This window comes from Protopterus annectens, chromosome 1.part1, assembly GCF_019279795.1.
Source record: "Protopterus annectens isolate FY-2018-M chromosome 1.part1, PAN1.0, whole genome shotgun sequence".
NCBI lineage: Eukaryota > Metazoa > Chordata > Ceratodontiformes > Protopteridae > Protopterus > Protopterus annectens.
Window position 1 is genome coordinate 1,036,954,764 of NC_056726.1, and position 21,811 is coordinate 1,036,976,574.

The 21,811-nt window shown below is 44.7% G+C and overlaps 1 protein-coding gene across 1 annotated transcript in view; it reads right to left on the bottom strand.

Moving 5' to 3' along the window:
- Nucleotides 1-21,811, bottom strand: part of LOC122808805 (deleted in malignant brain tumors 1 protein-like) — a 568,450-nt gene that overhangs the window by 196,042 nt on the left and 350,597 nt on the right. The window contains exon 7 of the mRNA XM_044079867.1: nucleotides 12,437-12,766. Coding sequence (XP_043935802.1) covers nucleotides 12,437-12,766 — 330 coding nt within the window. The remainder of the gene's footprint in view (nucleotides 1-12,436; nucleotides 12,767-21,811) is intronic.

The following is a 21,811-nucleotide window of genomic DNA, read 5'->3' on the forward strand; positions in this document are numbered from 1 at the left end:
TGCCTGAACCCCATTAAGTGACTTGCTCAGAATCATAAATACAAGTAAAGTAAATTGAGAGAATCAAATGCATACCAAAATTAATTTGCAAGATATAGCTTTAATCATCTGTAACCAACTAAAATTTCCCCATCTGTCACCTAGTAAAACAGTCTCAATAGCTTGCTTTTAGACTTCACAACGTTTGTACACCAATCCATAGGTTACTACTGTTAGCCTTTCAGCTACTCTGACAGAGTTGTTCCTCCTTTGAAAACCTTCTGATCCTCTTGCTGTTAATGTTTCAAGCTATTTTGTCTTTCTTCATCAATTGAGTAGCAAGTAGAAAAAGCGTCTATTGTGTTGGAAATGCTTTCAGTCTGTTCTCCCTGTTTTCCAGGTTTGTAAATGCAAAGCTGTATTATGCAAAAAGTAGTTTTGTACCTACCATAAATGTAGATGTTAGAGTGCTAATACAGCTGCAGTCATAACATATGGGTTCTCCTGCCGTCAGGCGGGTCCTCGGTCAGCCGAATTCCAAAGTCTAGGTCCGGCGTCGGTTGTCGTCGCTTCTTCCCTGAGGTCAGTGCGACAGGGGCATAAAAGAACCAGCCGACACCATTTTCTTCAGTTTTTCTTGCCCCAGATGTCAGGTGCCCCCAGAAGGAAGGCAATACATACATTTGTGTAATAAAGCAATGTCATATAATCAAAATACATTAGTTGCAAGCAAATACACCATAAAAGAATACCCCAATCAGGTTGTATGAGGAGGTGTTAGCCAATAGGCCTGTCCCAAGAGGGGAAGGAGGGAGGGAAACCTGGACTGCAGCTGTATTAGCACTCGAACATCTACATTTATGGTAGGTACAAAACTGTACTATGTTCATCGTGCATACAGCTGCAGTCATAACATATGGGTAGAGTCCCAAAGCTAAGAAAGGGGTGGTAGGCACTAGCTGGAACTAGGAGGAGCCAGGATGCCCTGCAAGACTGCAGTGGCAAAGCCTGCTCTAGTTTTTGGAGTATAATGGTAGGTGGTAGTGCTTGGAGAAGGTATGCACAGAACTCCAAGTGGCTGCTTCCAAAATATCTTTGGTAGGAACTCCTCTGTGGAAAGCTGCAGAGGTAGATGTGGCCCTTGTGGAGTGAGATCTGACGCCTGCAGGTACAGTTTTGCCATGAAAAGAGTAACAAAAGCGTATGCAGTGGGCTATCCATTTTGAGATTGTCTGTTTGGAAATAGGCTTCCCTTGAGCTCCTATAGAATAGGACACAAAGAGCTGTTCTGATTTTCTGAAAGGCTTTGTTCTGTCCAAATAATAACGCAGTTGTTTGTGGATGTCCAAGGAATGTAATAATCTCTCCCCTTTGTTTTGAGGATTAGGATAAAAGGTAGGTAAGTGTATAGCCTGGTTCAAAGCTACCCTGGATATCACGTTTGGCATAAAGGACGGGTTGGTTCGTAAGGAAACTCTGTCCTGATGGAAGATGATAAAAGGCTGCACAGCCACGAGGGCTTGTAGTTCCGAAACCCTATGAGCTGAAGTAATAGCCAGAAGGAAAGCTGTTTTCCATGACAAATATTGCAAATCTGTTGAGGCAGCTGGCTCAAAAGGAGGTAAGGTCAGCTTTTCTAGTATGAAATTGAGGTCCCAAGCAGGTATTGGTTGTTTCCTTGGGGGGTTTATATTTAGCCCCTCTGAGGAACTGTCTTAAGAGGGGGTGAGAGAATAAAGGTGGATCAGTGTTGTATTCTGCAGAAATGGCTGAGGCATGGATTTTGATGGAGGAGAATGAAAGTCCACTGCTTAGCAGCTCAGCTAGATACTGTAATATTTGAGGTAAATTCAGTTTTCCAGGATTCTGGCCCTTTTTCTCATTCCAGGCACAAAACCGCTTCCATTTTGCGACGTAGGCTTTTCTAGTAGACGGCCTTCTGGCCTCCAAAATGACATCCTGCACCTCCTTGGAGAGTATGGTCTGTTGTGATGTTAAGGAATCTTCCATGCAGCCAGATTGAGTGTTTTCAGCTGACTGTGAAGAGTTTTGAAGCTGTGCTGAGTCAGAAGAAGAGGCATTAGAGGTAGGGTCCATGGTGGGGAATGCGTCAGGCTCCTCAGGAGTGGGTACGAGTGTTGTCTTGGCCAGTCTGGAGCAATGAGAATCATCTTTGGTCTGTCTGCTCTGGTTTTTAATAGAACTTTGGGCAGCAGAGGAAGAGGTGGAAAGGCATAAACTGTCATTGTTGTCCAACTGAAAGAGAGAGCGTCCACTCTCCAGGCCTTTGGATGAAAAGTCCTTGAGCAGAATTTTGTCAATTGGTGATTTTTGTGGGAGGCAAAGAGATCTATGTCTGGCCTTCCCCATGCTTGAATTATTTCTGTAAAAACTTAAGGATGCAACTTCCATTCGTGTGGATCTGTCACATTTCTGCTTAGGTTGTCTGCCAGCGTGTTTTCCTTGCCTGGCAAGTACTGTGCTTGAAGCTCTATTTGTAATTCCAGAGCCATGTTCCAAAGTGACATGGCCAGTCTGCATAGGGGGTATGAATGGGTTCCTCCCTGTTTATGTACCACATTACTGTCGTGTTGTCTGTCCTTATCAATAGTTGACTGGGATGCAAAAGGTCTTTGAAAGCTATAATAGCATTTATTACTGCTAGCATTTCCTTTTGATTGATGTGGAGGTGCTTTTCTTTTTGGGACCATTTGCCCTGAATGCACCGATCTGTCATGTGCGCCCACCAGGCGTAGTCCGAGGCGTCTGTTGTGATGACTTGATTTGCTTGAGGCTTGCAGAATGGGAGACCTGTGTTTGTTTGGCATGCTTGAGCCCACCACAGAAATTCCTTTTGAAGACATGGAATTAGTGGTATTATTGTTTCCAAACTGTGGCTGTGTTGAGACCATAGGTTTTTCAGGTACCATTGAAGTTTCCTCATATGCAGCTTTGCACATGGGATTAGTAGGTTAGTAGGATGCAAGATGCCATGAATCCCAGAGCCTGCAGGATTTTCCTTGCAGTCAGCCTGGCAAAATCTGCTAGTGTTCTGAAGTATTGAGTTAGTTGCCCCTGCTTCTCTGGCATGAGGTAGGCCATCTGGGTGTTTGTGTCCAAGTTGGCACCCAGGAAAATTATTTTCTGAGAGGGTATTAGCCTTGATTTCTTTTTGTTGACCGTGTATCCCAGAGAATTCAACAACATTATTACATAAGCCAGATGTTTCAGAAGAATGTGCTTGCTGTCCGGTTGGATCAGGCAGTCGTCCAAATATGGGTATATTTGTATCCCTTGAAGTCTGCAGTAGGCAATTACTGATGCCAGGCATTTTGTGAATACTCTGGGCGCAGTAGATAAGCCAAAGGGCAATGCAGAGAATTGATAATGGGTTGAACCTGCAAGAAATCTGAGGTATCTTCTGCAATTTTGTCTGATTGGGACATGCAGGTATGCCTCCTTTAGGTCCAATGTTACCAGCCAAGACTCCTTGCCCAGCATGGGAAAAGCTGCTGTAAAGTGAGCATCTTGAATTTTGGTACGAGTAAAAATGTGTTTAGGATGGATAGGTCCAGAATAGGTCTCCAATCTTTTCCCTTCCTTGGTACCAGGAATAGTCTGGAATAAAAGCCTTGACCTTGTTCGTGAGTAGGTACCTCTTGAATAGCTTTCATGTCCATGAGATCTGAAATCTGTTTTTGTGCCTCTGCCCTTTGATTGTGTGGCAGGTTTGGCATGCCTCTCATTTTTGGAAGGGTGTGAAAATGGAATCTGTAGCCTCTGTTTATAATGTCCAGGATCCATTTGTCTTTTGTGACAATATGCCAATTTTTTGAAAATAATGCCAGTTTTCCACCTAAGGGTGCTGCCATTTGAGCCTTGCTTGGCATGCAAAGGGGAAAGTCATTGGTATTGCTTTCTGAATGGCTGCGAACTATCCTCACCACCTCTTTGTGTAGGAGCTTGCCATTGTCTGCCTCTATACGATCCTTGAGATTCCCCTCTGCCCCTCGGGCGCCTGTATCTACCTCTTTGGGGTCTGTCCGTGGCTGGAAAGGACCAATTTTTGGAAGGCCAATTTCTACTGAAACGTGGAGGTTGTACCTGCAGAAAATCCTTCACTGTTTGCATTGATTTAGCTTTTTCCTCCATTTTCTTTAATACCTCTTCAGCTTTAGCACCAAATAATACATCATTTTGAAGAGGGGCATCTAGCAATTTAGCTTTGACATGATCTGGTACGGTTTGTTCCTTGAGCCAGGCATGTCTACGTATCACTGATCCTGTAACAGCAGCTCTACATGAGGCCTCTAGAGCATCAAAACCACATTGCAAGGTATGTTTACCCACTTGTTCTGCACTATGCATCAAATCCTGCAACTCCTTCAAGTCTGGTTGTTCAGGTTGTGACATTTTACTTCTCAATTGTGATAACAGAAACTGCTGGTACTTTAGCATATGGAACTGGCAGTTTAATGCCCTCATGGTTAAGGTGGCCGAGGTATATACCTTTTTTCCCCACCTTTCTAAGGATCTGGAATCTCTCTCAGAGGGTAATGGATTTTTAGCAGTGGAGGCCTTAATTCCTTTGGGGCCCTGTGAGATAGTTTCTGGGTCAGCCGCATGGCTTTTGTATAAAAATTGGTGTGAGTCAGGAACCCGGTAGTACATGTCAGGCTTGACAGGGGCTGGAGGTAAAGAATCCGGGTTAAGGCAGGCCTCCGAGTACACATCATCTAGTAGGTCTAAGACAGGAGGTATAGCCAGAGGCCTGTGCTGAGGTAGCAAGAGAAAATCCCTAAGCCTTTTCTTGGAATCAGAGTACTCTTGGCCTTCCCAGTGGAAGTGTTCCCTTAAGGTATGCAAGGTTTCCCCAAATGAGTAATCCTCTGGGGGGGAGACAGAGGGAATGGACTCCTCTGCATCAGAATCTTCAAAAGGGAAGTAAGAATGTTCCTGTTCATCAGAGTGCTCTGATACAATGGAGGCCTGGTCAGAGGAGGGGGATTCTTCCTCCACTCTGGGCCTTTTGTCTGGGGGGGTTGAGAACCCCAGATAAGAGTAATTAAATCCTCAGCCATTTTGAGCATCTGTTTTTTAGGCATGGGGCCTGGAGAAAGGCCCTGTGTAGCTTGTCTCTTAGAATGCATGGCTACTTTAGACTTAGTGAAAGCCTTGATGGAAAAAGAAGAGGAAGGTCTGAAGACACCATGAGAGGAGGCAGACCTGTCTACATTTTGAGATTCACCACTAAGAGTGGCTTCGGTATCTGTAGTCGGGGTGTGGGCCGAGGAGCCAGCGAACTCAGGCACAGGGCCGAGGAGCCAGCGAACTCGGGCACAGAAGACACCGCCAAAGAAGTGTCGTCGGGGGCTGCGTAGGCGCCTCGCTGAGAACCGGACCACCTGTAGTCGGCTTTGGCGTGGTGTCGGTAGAGGCCGCGGACCTCGTGTGTCTGTCCTTATCTTTGCGTTTTTTAGACAAAACTGGAGTCGGAGTATCCGATGACATAATATAGTTAATTTTTTTGCCAAAATAATGCTGGGCGAACTCCGCCCGACGTTTAATGGTGCGTTTATTAAATGTAGCACAAAAACGACAGACCAAGACGTCGTGGTCTGGGCGTAAGCAAGGAATACAGAGGGAATGAAAATCCTTATGTGGTATTTGCTTCCCACATGAAATACAATTATTAACTTTGTCTGACATCGATCTGAGGCAAGAAAAGTTTCCCCAACGGGGTACTTCGCTTTCAAGACGACTTCGGTTGCAAAATGTTTGTAATTTCAGGAGCTGGCCGACCGGCACTTGCGAACTGCTTCTGCTTCGGGCACCGAGCGGCAAGAAAGACTGAAGAAAATGGTGTCGGCTGGTTCTTTTATGCCCCTGTCGCACTGACTTCAGGGAAGAAGCGACAACAACCGACGCCGGACCTAGACTTTGGAATTCGGCCGACCGAGGACCCGCCTGACGGCAGGAGAACCCATATGTTACGACTGCAGCTGTATGCACGATGAACATTTTGGTAGAATTAAATTAAATGCGCCTCTGTTTCAAGCTGGGCTTGTCCCTCAGCATTTATGATAGAGATGGACAGACGTGAAATGATACACACATCTCACAAAAGAAGGAAATTTACCTCATGGATGTGCAGTCTCCACCCCATGTATGCCAGAACCTCTGGCGTAGATCATCACTCCTCAACCCTGGTTTTATGTCAGACAGATTACTGCCTTCCCTCTAACAATAAGGCTATCTCAGGTAAATTGCCAAGCATAGTAACACCTGCCAGCAGCTAATGAAGTGTCACACTTCTGAATGTTGGCAGGTAAAAAGTGCAGTTGTGTACACTTACCATAAATGTAGATGTTTGAGTGTATTCACTGTTGCAGTACTAACAATATGGGTTATCCGGCTCCCGGTAACCCTCAGCTGGCCCGAATACCAAAGTCCTTGGTATATGACGTTGGCTGTCATCGGCTGTAAACCTGATGTAAGAACGTCAGGTATAAAGAGAGGCAGCCGACGCCATTTCCTCAGTTTTTCTTGCCTTAACTGTCAGGAGCCCCCAAACCAAGGCAGACCAGGAAGTAAATACCCTGGAAACATATCAGCCAAAAAACAAAAGACCTAGTCTGTGCCTTAGGAAAAAAGGGGGAAAGGAGGGGGGGGGAACCAGGACTGCAACAGTGAATACACTCTGACATCTACATTTATGGTAAGTGTACCCAACTGTACTATGTTCATCATGTTTCAGTGTTGTAGTCCTAACAAAATGGGTTGATTCTCAAAACCCAGGAAAAAAGAAATGGGAGGAGGAAAAAACACAGATTAAGGGTTGATAAGTATTGCCTTGCAAAACTGCAGTAGCAATACCAGCCCTGGATTTAGAAAACAAAGGTAGATTGTAATGCTTTGTAAAGGTATAGACAGAAGACCAAGTAGCTGCTTCTAGAATGTCCTTAGTAAGCACACCTCTCAAAAAAGATGTAGAGGTAGAAGCTGCTCTAGTAGAATGGGTCCTAATACTCTGAGGAACCACCTTTCCATGCTGTAGGTATCAAAAGTGAATACAATGAGCAATCCATTTGGAAATGGTTTGTTTAGAAATAGCTTTTCCCTGAGCTGCAGGAGCAAAACTAACCAACAACTGATCAGACTTCCGAAAGGGTTTTGTCCTGTCCAAGTAAAAACGTAGCTGTCTATGTACATCGAGAGTGCAGAATATTTTCCCCTTTATTCTGGGAATTAGAAAAGAAGGTAGTCAGGTGGACAGACTGGTTAAGAGTCAAACTAGAAACCACCTGAGGCATAAAGGAGGGATTAGTTGTAAGAGAAATCTGATCTGCATGAAAAATAAAAGGTTCCACTGCCATTAAGGCTTGCAGCTCAGATAACCTTCTAGCTGAAGTAAGCAGTCTTCCAGAAGGGAAATTTTAAATCTGCAGAGGCAGCTGGTTCAAACGGAGGCACAGTAAGTTTCTCAAGGACCAAGTTAAGATCCCAAAGCAGGAGTAGGAGCTCTTCTGGGAGATCTTAGATTGCTAGCTCCCCTAAGGAACTGCTTCATCAAGGGATGAGGGAAAATGGGTTGTTCAAAAGAACAATGAGCAGAAATTCTTGAAGCATGTATCTTGATTGAAGAAAAAGAAAGTCCGCCATTAAGCAAGCCTGCTAGGTAATCAAAAATGAGAGGCAGCGAAGGATGAGAAGAATTTTCCCCTTTAGCCTGCATCCAAAAACAAAATCCTTTCCATTTATCTGCATAGGATTTCCTGGTGCTAGGTCTCCTGGCCTCATGAAGAACCTCAACCACCTGTTGGGAAAGATTTAAATTATTAGCCAAGCTGCTAAATGCAGAGTTTGAAGATGAGGATGAAGCAATTTTTCTCCCTCCTGAACCAAGAGATCTGGTATCAGGGGAAGATGCCATGGCTGAGCCTGGGAAAGGCTGCGAAGAAGAAGGATACCAATGTTGCCTGGGCCAGTCTGGAGCTATGATGATGGTCCTTGGTTTTTCAGCCCTTATCTTTAAGAGCACTCTGGGAAGAAGAGGCAGAGGAGGGAAGGCATAAATCTAGAGTTGTGTCCATTGGAAGGACAAAGCGTCCACTCTCTAGGCTTTGTCGTGATAATCCCTTGTGCAAAAGGTTGGAAGAAGGTGACTGACTGGAGAGGAGAAAAGATCCACTTGTGGAGTGCCCCAATACTGAATGATGCGATGGAAGATGGTGTTGTTCAGTTGCCACTTGTGAGGATCCAGAATATGTCTGTTCAATTGGGCTGCCAAGGTGCTGAACCTTCCTGGAAGAAGCTAGGCTATCAGATGTAAGCCCATGGAAGTTGTAATGGACCATAGTCTCATGCTTTGCCTGCACAGGGGGTAAGAGTGAGTCCCTCCCTGCTTGTTGATCTACCACACGACTGTGGTGTTGTCTGCCCTGATCAAAAGAGTACCAGAGGTGAGAAGGTGCTTGAAAGCCAACAAGGCCTGCTGGACTTCCATCAATTCTTTTAAGTTTATGTGCATATGAATCTGTTGAGTGCTCCAAGTTCCCTGTATGCACCTGCCTTTCAGATGTGCTCCCTATGCATAATCCGAGGCATCCGTGGGGAGAGTTAGGCAGGCAGGTAGTGGGTGAAAGGGCAGACCCTTGTTCTGTGAACAGGCTGTTGCCCACCAGAGAAACTCAATTTGCAGACAGGGAATCAGAGGAAGAATCAAGTCCAAGTCCTGTGTGTGTTGACACCAATGGTTCTTGAGGTGCCACTGTATTTTCCTCATATGCAGTCTTGCATATGGAATCATCAGAATACATGAAGCCATGAACCCCAGAGCTTGCAGGAATTGCCTTGCAGAGAGCTGGGTCATGGTTGCCAAATTCTTGAAGTAAGTCGAAAGATCTTGTTTTTCTTGAGGGAGGAATACCATCTGGGCAGCTGTATTCAGACTCGCTCCCAGGAATATAATCTCCCTTGTTGGTACCAATTTTGATGACTTTTCGTTGAGAGTGTAGCCCAAAGAGGTGAGAAGGTTCTTCACGAAGTCCAAATCCTTTAGAAGTTATTCTGGGGAGTTTGCTTGAATGAGACAGACATCCAGGTAAGGATAAATTTGAATGTTTCTCTGCCTGCAAAAAGCAATGACTGGTGCCAGGCACTTCGTGGAGACTCTGGGAGCAGTAGATAAGCCAAAGGGCAGTGCAGAGAATTGGAAGTGTTGTACTCCAGCTCTGAAGCGAAGGAACTGCCTGCAACTGTCCCTTATTGGGATGTGCAGATAAGCCTCTTTGAGATCCAAAGTTACCAGCCAGGAGTCCTTGTCCAGCATTGACAGTAACTGTTGAAGAGTGAGCATCTTGAATTTTGGAATCACCAGAAACGTGTTTAGAATAGACAAATCCAGAATAGGGCGCTAGGTGCCTCCATTTTTGGGGACCAGGAAAAGTCTTGAATAAAAACCCTGGCCTGTCAGAATTGCAGGAACTGGCTCTATAGCACCCAGAGTCAGTAAAGAAGAAATTTGCTTTTCTACCTCTTTGATTTGAGGGCATATCTGGGTATCCTTGTTGAACAGGGAAGGTGTGAAAATAGAATTTGTATCCTTGGTCTATGTTGTGCACCCATTTGTCGTCTGATGGTAGACCATACCTCCGCAAGCCTGGCTAACCTTCTCCCCAAAGGAAACCCCAGGTCTGCAGAGGCAGGCACAGGAAGGCCGGAGTAATAGAGAATGCTTGCTTTGGGAAGGTTGCTTAGAACTCCCCGATTTAGAAGATGAAGAGTGCCATTGCCTAGCCTTCTGAGGGGCTGAAGTTTCCCCTCTGGAAGACCTATAACCCCTAGGCCTAGTATGACCCTGTTTGCTAGGATCAGGGAAAGACCAATTCTTGGAAGGATAATGCCTACTAAACTGAGGAGGTTGATCCTGAAGGAAATCCTTAACAGCTTGCATAGATTCTGCTTTATCTTCCAACTTTTTCACAACACCTCTTCAGCCTTGTTACCAAAAAGATTGTCTTTGTGCAAAGGTACATCCAGTAATTTTGAGTTGACTGGTTCAGAAGGAGGCTGCTCTCTCAGCCAAGCATGTCTCCTAATGACAGAACCAGTGGCTGATGCTCTGCAGGAAGCCTCCAAAGTGTCAAAACCACTGTGTAGAGAATGCTTAGTGACAAGAGAGGCAGAATTTAGTAGATCTTGCAAGTCCTTGTTCTCCATCAGAGAAGAAACATCACCACTTTTAGCTTTAATAGTCTCCAACGTATGCTGCTGATACTTAAGCATATGAAAAGGACAATTTACAGACCTAATGGCAAGAGTGGCAGAGCTATAGACCTTCTTACCCCACCTGTTTAAGGCCCTAGATTCCTTATCAGATGGTACAGTAGTTTTAGCAATAGTAGTTTTAACACCTTTAGGGCCTTTAGAAATAATCTGTGGATCAGCAATTGGATTTTTGAAAAGAAACTGATGAGAATCAGGAACCCTATAATACCTGTCAGGCTTCCTGGGGGCTGGAGGAACAGAATTAGGAGATAAATAATTTTCCATGAAAACAACATTCACAACTTCCAAAACTGGAGGAATAGCTAAAGGCTTATGCTGAGGCAAATCCAAAAATTACCTGATTCTTTTCTTAGACTGAGGAAAGTCCTGACTTTCCCCATTTAAAGTGCTCCGTAAGAGTATTCAAAGTATCTCCAAAGGAAAAATCTTCTGGAGAGGAGGCAGAAGGGATAGAGTCTACAGTATCAGAGTCCTCAAAACCAGAAAAAAGTTGAGAGTTCCCGTCTTCATCAGCAGAGAAACTGGAAACCTCAGAATCTGAGGAAACATCAGGAGACATTTCCCTAGCCCTCTTGGAAGGAGGAGGTTGAGACCCCCTAATGAGGGTCAGAAGATTAGCCATTTTCTACCAACTGAGACAGAGGCAAAATAGGGGAAGCCAACACCTGTTTGCGAGTAGATTTGCGACTGGTAGGTTTGCTAGTAAACCAGATGGACTCGGGAGGCCTAGCAACAGCAAAAGTCTGAACCCTGGAAGTCAGTCTGGTCTCCTGAAGAAGAAGAGAGGCGTCAGAAGCCGGTGCCTGGGTAGCGGCTCCAGACCCATCTGAGGCGCTGACAGGTGGAGGGTCTGAAGACGAAGTGGAAGCCTGTGGCATGGAGGACTCAGTAAAGGTCTCGGCAGAGGTCTGCGGTTGAACATATGCGGACTGCAGGGGCTGCGAAAGCACCTCACTTACTACTGCTGGGCTGATGACCAATTTACTCGGTGTGTCATCAGCAGATTTGACCCTAGGCCTGTCGCGGTCTTTGTCCTTGCATTCCCTAGGCACATCTGAAGTCGGAAGACCAGAAGATGCCATACCGATGAACCTGGGTCAGACTCCGAAATGCTTATACAAAATTTTAGCTCTACAGAGTATAGTATGCAGGTTGAAAGAAGCACAGAGATCACAATTAGGGACGCCGTGCTCAAGGCCCAAACAAGTTAAACAGTAGGAATGAAAATCATGGTGTGGAATCTGTTTTCCACAGGCAAGACAGTTATTAACTTTATCTAATATTTGTTAAAGCAAGAAAAGTGGGTCCCCAACGGGGTACTTATCTGAGGATGTCTTCAACTTAGTAGTCAGAATATAAAAAGAAGGTAATCGGCCGACCGGCACTAGTGTGTATTGCATCTGCTTCAGGCTCTGCGGTAAGAAAGACTGCGGAAATGGCGTTGGCTGCCTCCCTTTATATCTGACGTTAGGTTTACAGCCGACGACAGCCGATGCCATATACCAAGGACTTAGGTAATCAGGCCGACTGAGGACTATGGGAGCCAGACAACCCATTTTGTTAGGACTGCAACAGTGAAACACGATGAACATCAGCAATTGCCTGGAGCTTGAGTAAAACAAAAGTTAAATGTAACACATTTTAATCTGAACAAGTAAAGTAATGACTTACTTGCCCAGTTAAACCCATGTGTCATATTTTAACTGCTTAATTATATACTGAAGGCCACAGATTCAGTATCATGATTAAATTACACTGAAAGTACAGCTCTGTGCATATTACGACTTTCCTGAACTGAGGGCTTCAATGGCACAAGGCAGCCCATAAAGACCTTGCTGCATGAATGAAGCAGTCCTCATTGTGATCTGTGGTGTACATGCGAAGGAGTTAGTCTACAACGTCAGTGTCTTAGAAATGCCTTTTTTGAGTCTCAGGACAGAAATACAATTAAGGATCTGTGAAGGAGACAGAAGAGACTCTAGCTTGAGAAGTGCACTGACTTTAAGGATTGTAAATGTGCTTCAGTTAACCACATGGATTGCTTGCAGTGAACCCAAATATAGATTTTTATTAAGCTGTTTATTAATGCTGTTTCACAGAGAAACATGCTGACAAAATTAAGAAACAACAGATACATTAGAAAATTAGATTACAAAAGTTTGCATACCTGTACATAATACAGCTGCATCACAGGTATGGAGATCAGGAGGTCCCAGCAGTGTCAGGGGGCATTGCGACAGATGACTCTCATTTCCATAGCAATGAGCCTCAAACCACACAGGGCCAGTTTGTCTTAAATTTTCTGAGCTGTTATAGGCTGCTAGTACAAACCCGTATCCCAGACTCCTGCATAATACCTGTGCATCATTGACGTCCCAGTGCTTTCCAGAAACTGTTCCCCAGGTACTTTGGTTATAAGGCCGTATCTCTACTAGACCACCAGAACTGTAGCTGCCTTCCAGTCTAATTTTTGTATCAAAAGGCCCCAAATATTCTCCTGTAAGAAAAATGTATGTTTGTCAGCAATGCAACTTGTCATTACAAAGGATGTTACACTTGCACATAGCTTTACCCACACAGAATTTTCAGTATGAACAGTGTTTTAAGTGCATCACAGATATGTTACCATGAAAAGCAGCAGCTTCTACTAACACACATGCATTTCCTACATAATTATGCAGCTATTGTTTCTTGCAAGCATTGATTATTTAAGCTGCAACTCTTTATAAAAGCTTAATAAGCTTTGTTGTGTCATGAAATTGTTGGAGAATAGCATACTGCCACATAAGTCACAGTACACACTAATTATACTTCTACTATTGCAAGCATATGAAATACATAATGTTAGATGAACATGTACAACTTAACACAAAGTGAAAAACGCCATAAAATTTAATTTACAATTCTTAAGCAGTTTGCTAATCTAATGCTCCTTTACATGCATATCAGGAGGACACATACTAAGGATATTTGTTCATGTATGGTAACACAGGTCAATAATTCTGTGAAAAGTAAAATGAACACCAGTTATTAAAGGGAAGTATGCCACATTTTTTTTCCAGATGGTGCCGATGTTAATACAGTCCTTGTGGGCATTTCATTTCACAAGGGAGAGAGACTTCTGAGATTCCATGATAAAAAGACTGGTCAACCCCCTAATAAGTCTGTACAAAATAAAAAGTAAACAATATTATGTTTAGTTGGCTTGAATATTGATGATCTAAATATCATTTATTTCTGGACCATTCAATTTTTCAAAATACTTTGATATACTCCACGCTAGGATAAATGATCTGTTTATCATGTCTTTGTCAAAGGAAACAAGCTGCTGAAAACATTGTATATGTGTGCTCTGAACTCTAAAGGTAACCATTTAGTAAAATGCTTTACTCTTCCAAACAAATTATCATTAAAAAAGCACAGATACTGCAACAATGTTTGGTCTACGTAAAGTAGTCTGTGGTTATCACAAAACGTGGGAGTCAGATTTGGATTATGCTATGATGTTCTTCTATTCTCATGTTAAAAACATGAGGGATATTCCGCCTGAGGTGACCCGAATGTTTGGCCCATATACAAAACCTTAGCCTGGATGCTGCATGAGACATCACATGTAGGGACCATAAACCATGGGCCATAAATGTGACATCCACACACAGACCTCAGAACTGAATGCCCCAGTCAGACAGTAGTCTAAGGAACGCTGATCAGGATGTCATCCAGACAGGGAAAATGAGTTTGAATATAAAGGTGAAGATGAAGTAGACATCTTAGTGGGGGTATGTGGGAGGGAAGGAATACTGCAACATGAAGGACATAGTACAGTTGTGTACACTTACCATAAATGTAGATGTTCGAGTGTATTCACTGTTGCAGTCATCACACTTGGGTTATGCTGCCAGGGGTAGCCCTCAGTCAGCCCGAATACCAGAGGCTTAGTATTTCTGCGTGGGTTGCAGTCGCTGCAGCACTGACGTCAGGTCGTCAGTGGTATAAAACCAGGCAGCTGATGCCATTACATCAGTTTTTCTTGCCCTAACCATCAGGAGCCCCCCAATAGGGAGCCATGTTATGGTGGAAGACCACCACCAGTAGAAAATAAATACCAAAATATTTCCTGCAAGGATAGAGAAAAACAGAGAGAGACAAGGGGGCTGGAGGGTGGGAAACCAGGACTGCAACAGTGAATACACTCTTAACATCTACATTTATGGTAAGTGTACACAACTGTACTATGTTCTTTGTGTTTCACTGTTGTAGTCATCACACTTGGGTTGATTACCAAAGCTGAAGAAGTGGGTGGTGGCAGTCAAGAAGACTGGGGGGCTAGCTAGGCTGCCCTGCAACACTGCAGTGGCAAAGCCTGCCCTGGATTTGGAGAAGATAGGCAGGTGGTAATGCTTGGTGAAGGTATGAGCAGAAATTCATGTTGCAGCCTCCAGGATGTCTCTGGTAGGGACACCTCTGAGAAAAGCTGCAGAGGTGGAGGTTCCCCTGGTGGAATGCATCCTGATCCCCTTTGGGGGCAGTTTCCCGTGCTGTTTGTAGCAGAAATGGATGCAGTGGGCTATCCATTTGGAGATTTTCTGTTTGGATATGGCCTTGCCCTCTGCCCCTATTGTGAAGCTGACTAGCAGTTGCTCAGTCTTTCTAAAGGATTTAGTCCTATCCAGATAGAATCTGAGCTGTCTGTGCACAACTAGGGAGTGCAGAATCCTTTCCCCCTTGTTTTGTGGATTAGGGAAAAATGTGGGCAAGTGAAAAGATTGGTTGAGTGTCACACTGGACACCATCTTAGGCATGAAGGATGGATTAGTCCTGAGGGAGACCCTGTCAGCATGGGAAATAATGACGGGCTCTACAGCCATAAGTGCTTGCAGCTCTGACAATCTTCTAGCTGAAGTGATGGCCAGAAGCAGGGCCGTTATCCAAGAAAGGAATTTTAACTCTGCTGAAGCTGCAGGTTCTAAAGGGGGAAGGGTGAGACAAAGTTAAGGTCCCAAGCTGGGGTAGGATCCCTTCTGGGTGGCCTTAAGTTTTTAGCCCCTCTTAAGAACTGCATGATGAGAGGATGTGAGAAGAGAGGTGGCTCTGTGTTGTAATAAGCAGAGATGGCAGAGGCATGAATTGTAACAGAAGAGAAGTACAGACCCTCGTGCAGTTGGTCTGCTAGGTAATCCAGGATGACAGGAAGGGAGGGCTGTGTTGATTTGACTCCCTTAGCCTGGATCCAGTTGCAAAACCTTTTCCACTTGTCAGCATAGGATTTTCTAGTGCTGAGTCGTCTGGCCTCCCATATAACCTCCAGGACTTAGTTGTTTAGGCTGGCAGCTTGAAAAGAAATCAGGGAATAAATCAGGCTGCCAGGTTCAGTGTCTGCAAATGTGGATGCATGAATTCTCCATTCTTCTGGGTCAGAAGTGTTGGTATCTGAGGAAGGTGCCAAGGTGGCAGGGCGTGATAGGCTGCGCAGTAGTGGGTACCAGTGCTGGTGTGGCCAGTCTGGGGCAATCAAGATTGCCCTTGGTTTCTCCTCCCTTATTTTGAGCAGTACCCTTAAAATAAGTGGTATAGGGGGAAATGCATAAATCAAAAGGTTGACCCATTGGAAGGATAGAGCATCCACTTTCCAGGCCTTGCTGTGAGGTTTTCTGGTACAGAATTTGCTGAGCTGATTGTAGTGGGAGGCAAAAGGTCCACCTTCAAGTGCCCCATTTCTGGGTTATAAGGTTGAAGGTTTTGTGGTCCAGCTACCACTCGTGAGGGTCTAGCAGATCTCGGCTAAGGTAGTTTGCCAAGAAGTTTTAGGGAGCCTGGCAGGAATTGTGCTAGCAGATGAAAGGGTCATGGCTAGCCTGCAGAGAGGGTAAGAATGGGTTCCCTCCCTGCTTGTTGATATACCACATCACTGTGGCGTTGTCTGTTTTGATCAGTAGAGGTTCTGGGGAGAGTAGGGATATGAAAGCTGTCAGTGCGTGATGAACAGCTAGAATCTCTTTTAGGTTGATGTGCAGATGTATTTGATTTGGACTCCAATGGCCCTGAATGCACCTGCCATCCAGATGTGCACCCCAGGCATAGTCTGATGAGTCTGTGGTGAGGGTCTGGGCAGCGTGGGGTTGTGGCGAGGGTCTGGGCAGTGTGGGGTTGTACGAAGGGATGTCCCTTGTGGTTACAAGTTGTTGCCCACCAAAGAAAATCTCTCCTTAGACAGGCTATCATAGGTTCATAGGTTCATACTAGGCTATCTGCCCTAGGGCATTTATAAGCCTAGCCAGAATGTGTTTGGCTTTCGTCACCCATTTTAAATAGTATACTGTGCCTCTGTCTAACAGTAACACAGTAACACAGAAGTGATACCCGGGGTAAACCTACGATCTCCCATCCACTCATCAAGATTCCTCTTGAAGAGAGTCAATGAGGGGCTCTGCCTAACCTGGACTGGCATTTTATTCCAGAGTGAAGGGAGCCTCTGGGTTATGAATCTGTCCCTCCAGCATGTCCTATTTATTTCAGTGCTGAGGTTCAAGTCTCTCGAGTGCGTAGCTCGATGGGATTTGGATTTTCTGAGGTGCAGCATGTCCATTAATTCCGGGTAGGACATGGTTTTATACGTCAGGCACAGATCGCCTCTGAACAGGCGGTATGCCACTGAGTAGAGCTGGAGTTTCTTTAACAGGGCAGCATACGGCATCTGTTTGAGCCCTTTGATCCTCTTGGTGAGGTACTTTTGGAGTCTTTCCAGTTGCTGCAGGTGTCTGGTAAGGTACATCCCAAAAGGGGCATTGTACTCAATTATGGGCCTGATGAGGGATGAGTAAAGAGGCACGATGACCTTCCCTGATCTAGATGTGAATCCCTTCATGATTAGGTGGGCTATATAAAATGTTTTTCTAACCACTTTGGCCACGTGGTTGTCAAATGAGAGATTGCTATCAACTTGGGTCCCCAGGTCCCTAATTACTTCTTCTGTACTTAATGGATTTCCACCTATGTGGTAATTTGTGGGCACTTTGTTTTTGCCAAAGGGGATGACTATACACTTTTTGGCATTTAGCTTGAGGCCATGGCTCTGGCACCAGTTGTCTGTTTCTATGAGGCCCTTTTGGAGGATGCTTGTGTCGGCTGGAGAGTCGATTATGGTGCCCATTTTGCAGTCATCTGCGAACTTGGTTAGCCACAGTCCTTCCGTGTTGGCCTGTACCTCAGAGAAATATACACCGAACAAGAGAGGTCCCAGGACTGAGCCTTGTGGGACACCACTTGTAACTGGTTTGGAGTCTGACATGGCTCCAGCAATTCTAACCATGTGGGTTCTGTCCTTGAGCCAGTTTGCAATCCATCTAGTGACATAGGGGTTTATATTTAAGCTGGTGAGCTTATCTATAATGCCCGAGTGGGGTATTGTATCGAAGGCTTTTGCGAGGTCCAGGTAGACTGTGTGGACCACCTTCCCCTCGTCAATGGCCTTGGTGACTGTTTCAAAGAAATCAACCAGGTTTAAGAGGCAGAATCTGCCCTTAACAAAGCCGAACTGGGTAGGATCCAGTGTTTGTAGGTCCCCAATATCTTTATTTATGAGGTCCATGATGATCCTTTCCATAGCTTTGCAGACCAAGCTAGTCAGGCTTATGGGGCGATAGTTTCCAGGATCCGTTGAGGCTCCACCTTTATGGAGAGGGACCACTGTTGCTGTACGCCACTCTTTGGGCACATATCCTGTAGTAAGGCTGAGATTGAACAGTAGTTTTATGTTTGGGTTTAGCTCTTCTTGGAGTTCATGTAGGACGCAGCCCGGGGCACCATCTGGTCCCATTGATGCTGTGTTTTTGCTTTGGGGAGGCGGCTCTTACCTGAGCATCTGAGATGTCAGGGGCAGCACTCTGCTGGGATAGATATTTGCCCTTTTGGTGGGGGTTTGCGCTGAACCTGTCAGCTAGGATGCTGGCAATGTCTGTGGGTTCGGTGTATTTTTTGTCATTTTGGACTAATTCTGAGCATATCTGGGAATTACCACCCACGTTGCTAACAACCAAAGAAAGCCTTGTGATTATCCTTAGTGTCCTGTGCAATTTTTCTCGAAGCTGGCCTTAGACAATTTTATGTGTGCCCGTAGTTTTTGCTAATACTGATCAGTGATGCCTTCCCTTTTGGGATTTTGCTTTATCATTTAGTAGCTTCCTCCTTCTATTGTATAGTTTGTTTATGGCTGGGGTCCACCAGACAGGGCGTCTGCCTTTGGAGGATTGGGTCTTGGTTTTATTTGGGATCGATGATCCATGCATTCCTGAAGGTGTTCATAGAATGCGTTTATAAAGGATTCTGCGGTCTGGGCGTATTTTCCACAGGCCGGGGCTTTGAAGGATTCCACCTCAGTTTTGAGGAGTGTAAAATTTGCTTTAGAGAAGTTTTTCACTGTGGTTTTCTGGGCAGGTGGGGTCGGGATGTGAATATCCAGTGAGATTAGTTTATGGTCTGATCTTACCAGTGAGGGATACACTTCTGGTCTGGAGCATAGAGTCCCCATGTTGGTGATGATCAGGTCCAGCATGTTTTCCCCTCTTGTGGGAGTGGTAACAAGTTGTTCCATAGCATTTGAGTTTATAAATTCTAGGAACCTTTGGGCTAGGGTGTTGAAGTTAGAGTAATGCTCCCAGTCTATGTTTGGGTAGTTGAAGTCGCCCAATATAATGGTGTTTGGAGAGACCTTCATATTTTCCAGTGTTCTCAGGAAGGCCGAGTGGGGTTCCTGGGTTTGGGAGGGTGGTCTGTAGCAGGCTATAAACTGGAAGGCAGTTTTACCCACTGTTAGTTGCACATGGATAGTCTCTGATGCTTCGTGCTTTGCTACCAACCTGGAGGTGTGGGTATCTTTGATGAATATCGATACTCCCCCTCCTTTTGTGGTTCGGTCCAAGTTTTGGGGCCGAAAAGCATGGTATGAGGTATAACCTGGTAGTGCTGGGGTGCTCTCGGGAGCCCTGAACCAGGTTTCTGTTACTGCACAGATATCGATGTTCTCCATGCTAAGGAGAGTTTTGAGTGTGTGCATCTTGAGGTTTAGACTTCTGGCGTTGAGTAGCAGCATTACTCAGTTTCTTATCCCTTGTGATACCTATGGAGGTGTGTTTGTCTTTTGAGCCTTGCCTAAAAAAGGCACTATGGGGGTAGCAAGAGCCTTTGCCAATATCCAAAAGCCCAGGGGTGACAGGTGCAAGCCGTCCCTAGCGAAGCATCGTGGCTTGTCGAGCATATCATCCCAAGCTGACAGGCATTGGATCCCCTTTGAATGACACCAGTACTTAAGCCAATTGTTGAAATTGATCATCTTGTCTTCATATTGTGGCATCATTCTTGGTGAGGGTAAGATGCTACTCAAGGTCAGGGTCATACTGGCCTGGGCTAGATGCTCAGAGAGCTCCTTTATGTCTCTCTTCATGTAGTCCAGGGAGGTACGTCTCAGGTCATTCCCACCAGCATGGACAATGACTGAGTCATATTTGTACTTGCCTTGGAGTGACCTGAGTGCTTGTGTTATGTGGCGGATCCTAGCGCCCGACAGGCCGCTCACCGTGACCCTCTCCTTGTTCAGCCTGGTGAGCGGGACGTCAATGTGCCTGACGATAGAGTCACCTATTACAAGTGTATCAGGTGTGTTGTTTAGTCTTAAGGGCTGTGACTGTTTGGCACACTGGCTTTGTGAGATATGTGTTGCACGTGTTTTGTTTTGGGGTAGCGGCTGCTTGGGTGTCTGCTTTGGAGGTCTCTGCTGCTTCGGCAGATCTTTATTTAGAGCCTCCGAGTATGTTTTTGTATGAATATGGGTTTGGTTTACTGTCGTGGTAGGTCTATGTGAGACTGGAATTGTAGTGAGTGTGGTTTCCTTCTCCTCCTGACTGGTTATGCCAGCACTGAGTTGAGAGAGCTTAGCCTCCAGTTTGGCTATATGGTTGCATCTCTCACATGTGTTGGAATTTGTTGGGAGGAGGAGAGGGTTGTCTGTGTACATGAGGCAGTTGTAACATTGCCTCAAGATTCCCAGATTCACCAGCTGGACCGGAGAGGAGATTGACAACTGACCTTTGGACATGCTAGAATAATATTGGGAATTCCTTAATTGAAAACCAGGGCCAGTGGGGAGTGAGGGTGTAGTGCTTTTAATTTTTAGTGCTGACTTATATAATTGCTTTAGTGAGCAAGTGCCAGGTAACTTAAGTGCAATGTGTTACAGGTAACTTAAATGCAAAACGACAAACAGTAACTTTCTTTCAAGTGAAACAAGGAAATAAGTACAGTAAGCAATGCAGATATCACTAGTGATCCACAGAAGCTGAGAAGCCGTATTAGGTGGAATTAGCGTTCCAGGGAAATAACAAGCAAACAAACAACAAGCATATAAACAAAGCTAGATTCAGCAGGCCTGGATCTAGTCTATGCTACAGCAAACAAGGTGTACCAATTTCAGTAAGATACAGTTCAAATATTCAGGCACTATAAACCTTTAACCAGAAATTCCCAGCTCAGAAGGGCAGAGTCCAGCCTCTTCTCCCACAAGAGTGCAGACCACAAACCTTCTTGATGCAAAATAACTGGCCTGAAGCCCAAGTGCTTAAACCAGAACTAATACACTTTAAGAATAACAGACACTGGGCTCTCAATCAGCAGTTCCCAACTTAGAAGGATGAAAGCTACCTGTCCTGCCACCACAGTGCATGCCACAAACCTTCCTAATGTAAAACAACTGGTCTGAAGCCCAAGTGCTTAATCCAAAAGACTTAGAATGACAGCTAAACTTTAATCAAGTTACTACCAAGCAGTAATAAATACAACTGAATACTTTAGAGAATGCCTGGATTAGTGCTCAAGTTACACAAACAAAGCTAGATCCAGCAGGCCCGAATCCAGTCTATGCCACAGCAAACAAGGCGCACTAACTTCAGTAAGAAGCAGTTCAGATAAGCATGCACTTTAAGCCTTCAATCAGAAATTCCCAGCTCAGAAGGGCAGAGTCCAGCCTCTCCTCCCACAAGAGTGCAGACCACGAACCCTCTTAATGTAAAATAACTGGCCTGAAAGCCCAAGTGCTTAAACCAGAATTAATACACTTTTAGAATAACAGACACTGAGCCCTCAATCAGCAGTTCCCAACCTAGAAGGATGTAAGCTACCTGTTCTGCCACTACAGTGCAGACCACAAACCCTCTCAGTGCAAAACAACTGGTGCAAGCCCAAGTGTTTAAACCAGAAGGCTTAGAATGAGTTACACCAAGCAGTAATAAATACAATTGAGTACTTTTAAGATGATGCAAAAGTAAAAAAAAGTAGGTAGAAACACAAGTACAGTAAAAGCAGATGAAAAGTAAAAGCAGATGAAAAGTTTTTTTTTTCTGGGAAACAAAGGGTTGGGGGTGAAAAAAAATTCAAAAGAAACAAAAAATTTTTTTTTTTTAGTGCCCTTTTTAAAAACCTTAGAAAAAACCTTTTGGGGGTTAAAAAAAAAAATATTTAAAAAAGAAAAAAAAAAAAAAAAATTAAACTAAAA